This window comes from Nansenia antarctica (assembly GCF_963989245.1).
Source record: "Nansenia antarctica genome assembly, chromosome: 1".
Lineage (NCBI taxonomy): Eukaryota > Metazoa > Chordata > Actinopteri > Argentiniformes > Microstomatidae > Nansenia > Nansenia antarctica.
In genome coordinates this window covers 262,501-277,032 of record NC_137674.1, presented here as the reverse complement: position 1 = coordinate 277,032, position 14,532 = coordinate 262,501, and the positions used below count along the sequence as shown (strand labels likewise).

At 45.5% G+C, this 14,532-nt stretch overlaps 1 protein-coding gene across 1 annotated transcript in view; it reads right to left on the bottom strand.

Moving 5' to 3' along the window:
* The window catches only part of lyst (lysosomal trafficking regulator), an 82,101-nt gene that overhangs the window by 28,789 nt on the left and 38,780 nt on the right, over positions 1-14,532 (bottom strand). Inside the window, exons 18-26 of the mRNA XM_080550410.1 lie at positions 14,502-14,532; positions 14,078-14,215; positions 13,458-13,656; positions 12,840-12,956; positions 6,690-7,377; positions 2,755-2,935; positions 2,030-2,199; positions 1,369-1,599; positions 731-897 (exon numbers count right to left, since the gene is read on the bottom strand). The exon at positions 14,502-14,532 is cut by the window's right edge and continues 119 nt beyond it. Of these exons, the coding sequence (XP_080406536.1) occupies positions 731-897; positions 1,369-1,599; positions 2,030-2,199; positions 2,755-2,935; positions 6,690-7,377; positions 12,840-12,956; positions 13,458-13,656; positions 14,078-14,215; positions 14,502-14,532 (1,922 nt within the window). The remainder of the gene's footprint in view (positions 1-730; positions 898-1,368; positions 1,600-2,029; positions 2,200-2,754; positions 2,936-6,689; positions 7,378-12,839; positions 12,957-13,457; positions 13,657-14,077; positions 14,216-14,501) is intronic.

Genomic DNA, 14,532 nt, shown 5'->3' with positions numbered 1-14,532 from the left:
CATCATTGATATAATGATATTAGAGAGAGCAGCACTTATTTAACTAACCATCTCTTACATAGACACCATAGATGTGATCTGTATGAGAGCAGAGTCCTTGCTTGTGTAACTCCCAGCACATGAATTAGCTTGCCTGGCTGCAGACACTGAAGGAATCGTGCCTAGCCTGCCGTCAATTCCTCTGATGTGTCTCTCACCTTTGTCCTCGTGTTGGGATGGTTCTTAATCTGATGTGTCTCTCACCTCCGTCCTCGTGTTGGGATGGTTCTTAAGGACGAGGACTTTTGGGTTAAGCCTTCAGTGTGGCAGCACCCCACCCTCTGGAACTCTCTCCCCGCAGTGATTCGCAATGTCCCCCCTACCCTGGACACCTTCAACACCCCTACCTACCCTGGACACCTTCAACACCCCTACCTACCCTGGACACCTTCAAATCAGCCCTCAAAACCCAACTGCTCACCAAGGCCTTTGGCCCCTAGTTTAGTTTAGTTTTGTCGCTGTCTCTTTGTTTTTTTCTGTTGTGTCTGTCTGACTTTCTGTCTGTTAATTCCGTAAAGCATCCTTGGGCGCTTGTGAAAGGTGCTATATAAAACCAAGCTATTATTAGTAGTATTATGATTATGATGATTATTTTGATTATGATGATTATTATTATTACGATTATGATTATGATTACTATGATTATTACGATTATTATTATGATTATTATTATGATTATGATTATTATTACCCTGAGTGCGTCTCATCTTGCTGGTCTGCATGAAGCCCAGCAGGGTGATGAGGTCCTCGATGATGCGGAAGTACTGAGACCCCGAGGAGCTGCAGGAGTGGATGGTCACCGCCACCAGCAGCTGCTGGATGTCGCACACCAACAGCTTGTAGTCGTTCAGGGGAATCCTGAGGAGAGAGAGAGACCAGAGACGGAACAATGGAAGAGGGTCAAACTCAACAAGATCAGTCAAACGGATTTGAAACTCATTGAAATCGACGAAACACTTCCCTCTCTTGCACTCGCGGCTCTAAATGGACTGACTTATATAGTTGCCTTATTCCAAAGCGCTTTACAACGGCCTCACATTCACCCATTCAACACACACATTCACACACACATTCACACACCAATGGCGGCAAGGTATCATGCAAGGCGCTGGCCCGCTCACTGGGAGCAATTTGGGGTTCAGTGTCTTGCCCAAGGACACTTCGACATGTGGCCAGCCGGGGCTCAAAACGCCGATCTGCCAACCTTGCGATCATTAGACAGCGGCTCTACCTCCTGCGCCACAGCCACCCCTGTCAGCCGCCCCTGAACTCATTGAAATTAACGAAACGCTTGTTCCCCTCTCTCTTGTACTCGCGCCTCTTACTCACCCGTGCTCCATGCCGTTGAGGGTGGAGAGCGTGTTGAAGAGGACGTAGAGCAGCCCGTGGTCCAGCAGGATGTCGGCCAGCTTGGGGCAGGCATTGAGCAGCTGCAGCAGCATGCACAGGATGTTGTGCACCAGCGAGTTCTCGTACAGGGAGTTCTCTATCAGGCCGAGCACGGGGATGATGCAGCGCTTCCTGAAGGGAGAGATGTTCTCCATGTCCTCCAGGTCCAGACTGAGATGATACCAGAAAGAAAGAAGCATACTTCCATCAAACACAAAGATACACACATGGACCTGAACTGATTCAGAGGGCTAATGAGGGCATCTAATGTGGAAGCATACTATTTCTAATGTGTCGAAGAGTGGTAAAAGAGGACGGAGTGTTGTAACTTAGGTTACATGATTGATTGACAGTTTAAAATAGTTATTATCTTTCGTTAAGAGAGTTAAAAAGAAGTACATTTCTGTTGTATTGGCTAAGAATAGGTAGAACTGCAGGTCCCAGAAGGCCTTGCGGCAAGACGTCAAGTTTTGGCTCTATGTAGTCAGTGGTCACATGATTGGTTATCTATTAGCCATGATTTCAGTTTTGATTTGAAGCCGGCCGGTCAGGGTAGAACATTGTATGATTGGCCCTCTCTCTCTCTAGGTACGGTACATACTCTTCCTCCAGGCCCACGGGGCGTCCGAACAGCATCTCCAGGAAGCACTCCAGCAGCCCCTGGGTCCCCTGGTGCAGGTAGAGCTGGTTGGCCAGCAACGAGAAGCCGTGGTTCTTCAGGAACTTCTCCTTCTGCTCCTTAAAGGCTCGACTGAAGTAGGCATCTAGCAGCTGGGAGAGAGAGAGAGAGAGGGGGGGGGGGGGAGAGAAGAGAAAAAAGTGAGGGAAGGGTGAGACGAAAAAACAGGAAAGCCACTGTAAGGGAGGGAGGATGTGAACAGATTCAGAAGGCTTCTAAGACTTCGTAATGTGGAAGCATACTATTTTGAACGTGTCGAAGTCTGGTAAAAGAGGGCGAAGTGTTGTAACTTTATAGGTTACATGATTAATTAATATGTTACATAATCGACAGTTAAAATAGTTAGTATTTATCGTTAAGAGAGTTAAAAAGAAGTACATTTCTGTTGTGTTGGCTAAGAATAGGTCGAACTGCAGGTCCCAGAAGGCAAGACGTCATAGAAGTTGACAGTTTGTTTTTGAATAAATGCGAATTGTAACATCCAGAATTTAAAGTGAATATCCCAATAGCTCGTTTATTGTTTGAAAGTGATGAAAAGTGTACGCCAGCAGATTTCTTTCATATAAAGAACCTTTCGCTTTATAACCTGACGTCCTAGCCTTTAAAATTATTTCTGAGGGTAGAAATACTACACAGAGTTAACTGACCTTCATGACCCCTTGTTGGATGAGGGGGGAGGAGTGGTTGACCAGGACGATGAGGGCCTCTGGCTGGATGAGCTTGTCCATCACCTCCTCCAGCATCAGGTCTGGCAGCAGCAGCAGAACGCCTCTCAGCAGGTCGTACAGCCCACAGCAGATCAGGACCAGGCAGTCCTCTGTGTTAGACCTGGGTTAGACAAACACAACTCTGGGTTAGACCTGGGTTAGACAAACACAACTCTGGGTTAGACCTGGGTTAGACAAACACAACTCTGGGTTAGACCTGGGTTAGACAAACACAACTCTGGGTTAGACAAACACAACTCTGGGTTAGACAAACACAACTCTGGGTTAGACAAACACAACTCTGGGTTAGACAAACACAACTCTGGGTTAGACAAACACAACTCTGGGTTAGACAAACACAACTCTGTGTTAGACCTGGGTTAGACAAACACAACTCTGGGTTAGACCTGGGTTAGACAAACACAACTCTGGGTTAGACAAACACAACTCTGGGTTAGACAAACACAACTCTGGGTTAGACCTGGGTTAGACAAACACAACAGATATAACACCATGTGATAACGAACTCCTGATGGCTCCTTCACCTTTCTTCCTTTTCTTTTTGTACTTTTATTCCTGTATTTTGTATTGCACCTTGTTTTTAGTGTATTTGTATCTGTTGTTTCTCTTTTACTAGTGTTTTCTGTTCAGCACTTTGGGCGGCTGTTTATGTCGTTGTAAAATGTGCTATATAAATAAACATTACTTACTTACTGCTTCTAACACTAGAACAGCCATGGGTGGGGTCATTTGACCCTGTAAGTAAAAAACTAAATGTTAGATCTTTGCACTCGATCAAATTAGGACCCTCCTTTCATGACTTTTCCTAGATATGTGCGTTCTACCACCCAGTATCCTTACATTTTCAATCACAAATCAGGATAAGCTAGTATAAAGCTATTTTGCCGTTTTCTGTGTAGGAGGCAGGCTAATTTACAAGCCGGCCAGCTAGTGGTCGTGGTGTGTAAGTAGCAGCTTCCCATTGTAAAAATTATGGTCATTTGACCCCCGAGATGGCTCTAATAGTAGGTAAAAAAGGCATGGCTGTTCTAGTGCTAAGGGAGCTAAGGGAACACCAAGCGATGAGAGGATTATTTGTGGTTCTGTTTTTCATAAGTAATATATCATGTATTTTATTGCATCTTCTCAACCAGTGGATTGAGATCTGCATCGGTGTGAGAAGGATAGAGTGTGTGTGCACGCTCATCACAGCTAACCTGGGTGAACACAACACGTGTTATGTCATTAACACTAGAACAGCCGTGCTTATTTTACCTACTATAAAAGAGCCGCCTCAGGGGTCAAATGACCATAGTCTTTATAATGGGAATCTGCTACTTACACACAACGACCACTAGTTGGCGTGTCTTGTAAATTAGCCTGCCTCCTACACAGAAAACGGCAAAATAGCTTTATACTAGCTTATCCGGATGTGATTTTGAAAATGTAAGGACACTGGGTGGTAGAACGCACATATCTAGGAAAGGTCATGAAAGGAGGGTCCTGAAATTTGATCGAGTGCAAAGATATTTAAAAAAATGTACTGTACTTTCTTACTGTTTGGGTTGTTCTAATGTTAAACAGACACTATTCAAATAGGTACCGAAAATTAACCTGGCTACGGTGGAATAGAGAAAACTTGAAACATCGAAGCCGTACGCTTACATTTGTCAATGAAAGCAGAGAGAGATTTGTAGATCAAAGATGAAAACATGTGAACTGCAGATCGTTGGGGTCGTTTGAAACACACGAGCACAAAGATGAGGGCTGAAGATAGGAGGATATAATCAGCACGTCTACTATACTGGAGGACTGCATTTGAACGTATCAAAGAGCTGGGTGACACTTTGTAGACACACTGGTGGTGGGTGGTGAATAGACCCTGTCAATTCAATGGAAATGAATTTCCATAGATGGTTTGAGGTGACATTTATCTTGATCAATTACAGTGTATAAATCATCATAAAACTGAACAAAGACTCTCTTGATGTGACTTGTGAAAGATCTTTGCGAGCCGTAGTATGACATCATAATAGTAAAGGTTCTACTGCAGCAAGGCCAGAGGTTTAGACAAGAGAACTACGACCAGATTGTTGTTTGATTCACTCTAGCACTCGACGTAGTTTGAATTGCAGGTTCAATTGCATGATAAAAACGTGACACAATCTGATCATTTGGTCCGCACATAACGTAGACCGCGGTGCTAGACCACTGGACCACCCCAGGCCATGGTGCTAGACCACTGGACCACCCCAGGCCATGGTGCTAGACCACTGGACCACCCCAGGCCATGGTGCTAGACCACTGGACCACCCCAGGCCATGGTGCTAGACCACTGGACCACCCCAGGCCATGGAGCTAGACCACTGGACCACCCCAGGCCACCGCCATGCCATAGTTACAGCTAGCGACTAATGTTTGAGCTGTGTGTCATTCATTCACTCACACACAGTATTCAGATGTGCCGTGAAGCCTGTGTTATATACATAGCTCATAATTGAGGCAAAGGCGAGAAGGTGGTAATTATGATCATTATGCATGATCCGTGTGTGCTGTCTGTCTTATTATAACATAACACCATGTACACCATGTAGTAGTGGATGGTACAGAACTGATGTGGAGAGGAAAGGGGGGGGGGGCGGCTGTGTAGGTAGAGTATTTATTTATGGATTTGTATATTTAAAAGGGACAATAGACAGTCATTGACTCTCCCTGAATTAGCTGGGTAGCTAAATTACATCAGCAGTAACCTGGGCAGGTAAATCCACAGGGGAATTACAGCCTCAGATGTTATAAACAATTTAAAACAGAACTACAGGACATAAAAACATCACATAAAACAGAAACAGGACATAAAAACATCACACTTCACATTCAAGAAAACATTCCATCAAATATTACATCATAATATATTAAAAAAGTAGAGTAGAGTAATAGAGTACCGTGTCCCATGCATACAGCCTCCCTAACCATCACCCGTAACAGTGATTCCCACAGCATGTTAATACTTTGGGGGGCCCCCAAAGTATAATGGCTCCCCCCAAAGTATAATTTGTGCTCGATCTACATCTACATGTTGTTGTTTACCAGTGTGGAGTTTTCTGTCTTAAATTTGATATAGATCATGTTCTTTGTTGGTTTGTGAGGATGTTCATACACACTTGGTAAGATGTGTGTGTGAAAGAAGACCACAAAAAACAGCAGTGACTGCTCTCAACTGTTTAACACTTAAAGACCTAGACACCATCACCAGTTGTAGGTTGTCTGAAGTGCAGTGTTACTATGAAAATTCACTAGAATGCAGGAATTGAGAAAAAAAATCTCAACATTTTTCACGGGGGCCCCCCCCCGCCCCGAGTCGTTCCCCCAAAGTATATTTCATTACTGCGGGAATCACTGCGTAACCCTGCCACCCCCCCTGGACATTGCTGTGTTAATTGTTCCCTGTTCGTTAACTCTGTGTTCTATGTGCTCATGTTATCTGTTGTTTGTTGTTCCTGTGTTTTCTGTTTTTCCCATATTGTCAGCGTCTTTGAGCCCCTGAAAAGCGCTTTAAATATAACAAATTATTATGAATGAATGAATGAATGAATGAATGGTCTTTATTGTCATTGCTATAGTACAGGTACCAAACAACGAAATTTAGGAGGGGTGGCTCCCCTGGTGCTAGGAAAGAAAAAAACAACAAAAAAAAACACAAGAAGGGAAAGGAGCTGGTTTACATAAATAAAGGCTATGTACACTATCCACTATACTATACTGTACAGATAGACGACTAGGGTCTATTATCATTATTATGATTAACTGTCGTTGACGGAGGTCCTCTCTCTCTGGGTTAGGGTTAGGGTTAGGGTAGTAGTAGAGTAATAGCGTACCTGTCGTTGACGGAGTCGGCCTTGCTGTAGGTCCTCTCGTACCCGGGGGAGTAGGTGTAGCTCTCCCAGTCCTCCGGCAGGGAGCCCCGGTGGTCGGCCACGCTGGGCCAGCGCCCCGCGGCCAGGGAGAGGGACCCGTTCTGGGCGGGGAAGGCCAGGCCCAGGCTGGCCAGGTTGCTGGCGCTCCTCTGGAAGGACTGGATGCCCTTGAGGCTGTCGGGCCGGCGGGGGGGGGCCTCTCCTTCGCTGGCCCCCCAGTCGAAGCGGTCCTCCGACTCGGCCACGCCCACGCTGCCCTCCGCCAGGCTGTCCACCTCCGCGCCCTCGTCCCGCTCCTCCTCCACGCTGATGGAGGGGAGGCGCGGGCCTTCCTGGACCACCTCCACCTCCTCCTCCAGGTCTCGGGAGTCACAGATGGTCTTGGCCGACTCGCAGCTACTGAGGAGTTGCTCGTCCCCCGCTCCTCCTCCTCCGCCCCTCTTGAGGGTCTCCGTGCTCCCCAGGGCGTGCTGGGTCTGCTGGGCGGCCAGGAAAGGCCCGTCACCCCCCTCTCCTCCCGTCTCGCTGGAGCTCCCGTGGCCGAGCCGCGGGGTGAGGAGGGGGGAGGAGTAGGGGGAGGAGGCTAGGCTCGGGGGGCGCAGAGAATGGTCGTCACCCCCGTGGTCGGGAGAGGAGACGTGGAGGTGTCCTGTGAAAACAACAAAAGCATAATGTCAGTTGACAGTTGACAGATGGCAGATGGCAGATGACAGATGACAGATGACAGATGACAGATGACAGATGACAGATGACAGATGACAGTTGGCAGATGACAGATGACAGATGACAGTTGACAGATGACAGATGACAGATGACAGTTGACAGATGACAGTTGACAGATGACAGATGACAGATGACAGATGACAGATGACAGATGACAGTTGACAGATGACAGATGACAGTTGACAGATGACAGATGACAGATGACAGATGACAGATGACAGATGACAGGTGACAGGTGACAGTTGACAGATGACAGATGACAGATGACAGATGACAGATGACAGATGACAGTTGACAGATGACAGATGACAGGTGACAGGTGACAGATGACAGTTGACAGATGACAGATGACAGATGACAGTTGACAGGTGACAGGTGACAGATGACAGATGACAGATGACAGATGACAGATGACAGATGACAGATGACAGATGACAGTTGACAGATGACAGATGACAGTTGACAGATGACAGATGACAGATGACAGATGACAGATGACAGATGACAGATGACAGATGACAGATGACAGATGACAGTTGACAGTTGACAGTTGACAGATGACAGATGACAGATGACAGATGACAGGTGACAGGTGACAGGTGACAGATGACAGATGACAGATGACAGATGACAGGTGACAGGTGACAGGTGACAGATGACAGATGACAGATGACAGTTGACAGGTGACAGATGACAGATGACAGATGACAGATGACAGATGACAGATGACAGATGACAGATGACAGTTGGCAGATGACAGATGACAGATGACAGATGACAGTTGACAGTTGACAGGTGACAGATGACAGATGACAGATGACAGTTGACAGATGACAGATGACAGATGACAGATGACAGTTGACAGATGACAGATGACAGATGACAGTTGACAGATGACAGATGACAGATGACAGATGACAGATGACAGATGACAGATGACAGTTGACAGATGACAGATGACAGATGACAGATGACAGTTGACAGATGACAGATGACAGATGACAGTTGACAGTTGGCAGATGACAGATGGCAGATGACAGATGACAGATGACAGTTGACAGATGACAGATGACAGATGACAGTTGACAGATGACAGATGACAGATGACAGATGACAGATGACAGATGACAGATGGCAGATGACAGATGACAGATGACAGATGACAGATGACAGATGACAGTTGACAGATGACAGATGACAGATGACAGATGACAGATGACAGTTGACAGATGACAGATGACAGATGACAGATGACAGTTGACAGATGACAGTTGACAGATGACAGATGACAGATGACAGATGACAGATGACAGATGACAGTTGACAGATGACAGATGACAGTTGACAGATGACAGATGACAGATGACAGATGACAGATGACAGTTGACAGATGACAGATGACAGTTGACAGATGACAGATGACAGATGACAGATGACAGATGACAGTTGACAGATGACAGATGACAGATGACAGATGACAGATGACAGATGACAGTTGACAGATGACAGATGACAGATGACAGATGACAGTTGGCAGATGACAGATGACAGATGACAGATGACAGTTGACAGATGACAGATGACAGATGACAGATGACAGTTGACAGATGACAGATGACAGATGACAGATGACAGATGACAGATGACAGTTGACAGATGACAGATGACAGATGACAGATGACAGTTGACAGATGACAGATGACAGATGACAGTTGACAGATGACAGATGACAGATGACAGATGACAGATGACAGTTGACAGATGACAGATGACAGATGACAGATGACAGATGACAGATGACAGATGACAGTTGACAGGTGACAGATGACAGATGACAGATGACAGATGACAGATGACAGATGACAGATGACAGTTGACAGATGACAGATGACAGATGACAGATGACAGTTGACAGATGACAGATGACAGATGACAGATGACAGATGACAGATGACAGTTGGCAGATGACAGATGACAGATGACAGTTGACAGATGACAGATGACAGATGACAGATGACAGATGACAGATGACAGTTGACAGATGACAGATGACAGTTGACAGATGACAGATGACAGATGACAGATGACAGATGACAGATGACAGTTGACAGTTGACAGATGACAGGTGACAGGTGACAGATGACAGATGACAGATGACAGATGACAGATGACAGATGACAGTTGACAGATGACAGATGACAGATGACAGTTGACAGATGACAGTTGACAGATGACAGATGACAGATGACAGATGACAGTTGACAGATGACAGATGACAGATGACAGATGACAGATGACAGTTGACAGATGACAGATGACAGATGACAGATGACAGATGACAGATGACAGATGACAGTTGACAGATGACAGATGACAGATGACAGATGACAGTTGACAGATGACAGATGACAGTTGACAGTTGACAGATGACAGATGACAGATGACAGATGACAGATGACAGATGACAGTTGACAGATGACAGTTGACAGATGACAGATGACAGATGACAGATGACAGATGACAGATGACAGGTGACAGGTGACAGGTGACAGTTGACAGATGACAGTTGACAGATGACAGATGACAGTTGACAGTTGACAGTTGACAGATGACAGATGACAGATGACAGATGACAGTTGACAGATGACAGTTGACAGATGACAGATGACAGTTGACAGTTGACAGATGACAGATGACAGATGACAGATGACAGATGACAGATGACAGATGACAGTTGACAGATGACAGATGACAGATGACAGATGACAGATGACAGGTGACAGGTGACAGGTGACAGGTGACAGATGACAGATGACAGTTGACAGATGACAGTTGACAGATGACAGATGACAGATGACAGATGACAGATGACAGATGACAGTTGACAGATGACAGATGACAGATGACAGTTGACAGATGACAGATGACAGATGACAGATGACAGATGACAGATGACAGTTGACAGATGACAGGTGACAGATGACAGATGACAGATGACAGTTGACAGATGACAGTTGACAGATGACAGATGACAGATGACAGATGACAGATGACAGATGACAGTTGACAGATGACAGATGACAGATGACAGTTGACAGATGACAGATGACAGTTGACAGATGACAGATGACAGATGACAGATGACAGTTGACAGATGACAGTTGACAGATGACAGGTGACAGATGACAGATGACAGATGACAGTTGACAGGTGACAGTTGACAGATGACAGATGACAGATGACAGTTGACAGATGACAGATGACAGTTGACAGATGACAGATGACAGATGACAGTTGACAGTTGACAGATGACAGATGACAGATGACAGTTGACAGATGACAGTTGACAGATGACAGTTGACAGATGACAGATGACAGTTGACAGATGACAGATGACAGATGACAGATGACAGATGACAGATGACAGATGACAGGTGACAGATGACAGATGACAGATGACAGATGACAGATGACAGATGACAGTTGACAGTTGACAGATGACAGATGACAGATGACAGATGACAGATGACAGATGACAGTTGACAGTTGACAGATGACAGATGACAGATGACAGATGACAGTTGACAGTTGACAGATGACAGATGACAGATGACAGTTGACAGATGACAGTTGACAGATGACAGATGACAGATGACAGATGACAGATGACAGATGACAGTTGACAGTTGACAGATGACAGATGACAGTTGACAGATGACAGATGACAGTTGACAGATGACAGATGACAGATGACAGATGACAGATGACAGTTGACAGTTGACAGATGACAGATGACAGATGACAGTTGACAGATGACAGATGACAGTTGACAGATGACAGATGACAGATGACAGATGACAGATGACAGATGACAGATGACAGTTGACAGATGACAGATGACAGATGACAGATGACAGATGACAGTTGACAGATGACAGATGACAGTTGACAGTTGACAGATGACAGATGACAGATGACAGATGACAGATGACAGATGACAGATGACAGATGACAGTTGACAGATGACAGATGACAGTTGACAGATGACAGATGACAGATGACAGATGACAGATGACAGATGACAGATGACAGATGACAGTTGACAGATGACAGATGACAGATGACAGATGACAGTTGACAGATGACAGATGACAGATGACAGATGACAGTTGACAGATGACAGATGACAGATGACAGATGACAGATGACAGTTGACAGATGACAGTTGACAGATGACAGATGACAGATGACAGATGACAGATGACAGATGACAGATGACAGATGACAGATGACAGGTGACAGATGACAGATGACAGATGACAGATGACAGATGACAGATGACAGGTGACAGATGACAGATGACAGATGACAGTTGACAGATGACAGATGACAGATGACAGATGACAGATGACAGATGACAGTTGACAGATGGCAGATGACAGATGACAGTTGACAGATGGCAGTTGACAGATGACAGTTGACAGATGACAGATGACAGATGACAGATGACAGATGACAGATGACAGATGACAGTTGACAGATGACAGATGACAGATGACAGTTGACAGATGACAGTTGACAGATGACAGTTGACAGATGACAGATGACAGTTGACAGATGACAGATGACAGATGACAGATGACAGATGACAGTTGACAGATGGCAGATGACAGATGACAGTTGACAGATGGCAGTTGACAGATGACAGACTGACTGCCTTACAAGCTGGACACTTGACACTCAAGTGAATCTTGCAGAATCTTTTCCCCGTGATAGAGTTCTGACCTTTAAATAAACATCTGGTGTGATTCCGTAGGGAGGGACAATGGGGCATTTTTACAGCACAGAACTGTAATAATGAGGCTATTAAATAATATATTGTGGGTGCTGGACGGTGAGGACTTTCTATTTAAAACACCACTGACCTCCTTAGTGCCTTAATTAAAGTAATAATTTCTGAGTGGGGCAGTCCCACTCATAGATTTCATGATTAGCATAGACCCAGGCCTGACTTGAGTGTGATGAACAGGAGATTGAGGAGGGTTTAAAGAGTCTATTATCTCATAAGTCATTGCTGTACTCACTCAGCTGCTGCCAGCAGGTGCATAGCTAGCTGTGACTAAGAAAGAAAGAAAGAATGATGGGACTTCGGAGTCAAACTGGGTGGTGGATGTGGCCTGGGGTGGTCCAGTGGTCTAGCACCGCGGTCTACAGTGCACACACGTTGACATGGGTTTGAATCCGGGCCCATACCGTGCTGAAATGCCCTTACTTTCCTGTCTATCTTCACTCTCTCTATCCAATCAAATGAAAAATATTTAAAAAATGTAAAAAAAAATGTTGAGAAAAAAAATAACCTTTAAAAAAAAAAAAAGGGTGGTGGTTTACCTTCAGTGAAGACAGTGGGGGAGAGGGAGAGCACGGAGCTACTGGCAGACTTTCCTCCGCTGTTGGAGTGCCTCAGGTACATGATGGACTGGACCTTCTCCTGGTACAGTTTACCATCTGGAAGACACAGGACACAACAAACTAAACACACATTCTAGAACCTTCTCCTGGTACAGTTTACCATCTGGAGCACACAGGACACAACAAACTAAACACACATTCTAGAACCTTCTCCTGGTACAGTTTACCATCTGGAGCACACAGGAGGCACAACACACAGACACATTTGTGACACGTTCTAATGCTCTGGTCCTCATGTCGGGATCTGATGTAATGATCGGACTTTTCTTTCGCATTTCCGCGTTGTTGATAATCAACGACACATCGCTAGTCGACTAACACAGCTTGTTTTGTGAGCCTGCTAACAATGTAAAGTAGTGTTCTAGTTAACTAGGTAGCAGTGGAACGTTGAAACGTAGTTCCGTGTTTCAAAAGAAAAGTCCGAACATTTTGATTGGTTGCCGACATACGGACCAAATGATCAGACTGTGTCACATTCTATCATGCAATTGAACCTGCAGTTCGAAACTCCGCCCTCTATAAAGAGAGATGTGTCACCTATGTGTAGAGAGAAGTAGAAGCTGGTGGGGGTGTGGCAGACGTAGGTGTTGGTGGGCGGGTGGACGGCCAGCAGGAAGTTGTAGACCAGCTTGAGGAGGTCCAGGTCCGGAGGGGAGCCCAGCACTTCCTGGATGATTTTGACAAACGACAGACAGACTTCCTGTGGGATGGCGGTCAGATGCTCGTCCCGATGCTCCTGGGGGAACAGAACACATGACTGCTGTTAGGTAACAGCTTCCATTAGTCACATGACCGTCTATTAACACTAGAACAGCCGCGCCTATTTGACCTGAGAGAACCACCTCGGGGGTCAAATGACCATAGTCTTTACAACGGGAAGCTGCTACTTACCCACAACGACCACTAGTTGTCCGGCTTGTAAATTAGCCTGCCTCCTACACAGAAAAACTGCAAAATAGCTTTATACTAGCTTATCCTGATGTGATTTTGAAAATGTAAAGATACTGGGTGGTAGAACACCACATATCTAGGAAAAGTCATGAAAGGAGGGTCCTGAAATTTGATCAAGTGCAAAGATATATAAAATAGATTCTAGTGTTAACAACTGTAAAGTGTATGTATGTGTTGTGGGTCAGTAGGCCAGGTGACGTCCTTACCTGTAACACCTGGCAGGTGAGCAGGAAGCGATGCACCACCTGGGCTTTGAGGAACTGGCGGATGTTGAACACCTGCTGGGGGTGGTGCACTCTGATGAGGATCTCTAACGCCGCCAGCAGGGCCTCCCACACGCCACTCTGAGAGAGAGACAAACACACACAGTAAACACACACTCTACTCTAAGAGACATAACACACACAGTCCTTAGATACTTTTCTCCAATGGCTTTACTGTATGTCATTCTTATTAGCTATGCTTTGTTTATACTGTATGTATGTATGGAGAGGGAACAATACACATTTAACAATGATGCTAAGCAGGATAATAACGGCACCAAATCATCGCTGGGACCTGTGTGTGTTTGACCAGAAGAAGTTTGCAAGAGCAGCGTCGGAGTGTGTACTGTGTGTTGTGTTAACTTACCTGAGCCTTGGCCCAGATCTTCCAGTCCAGC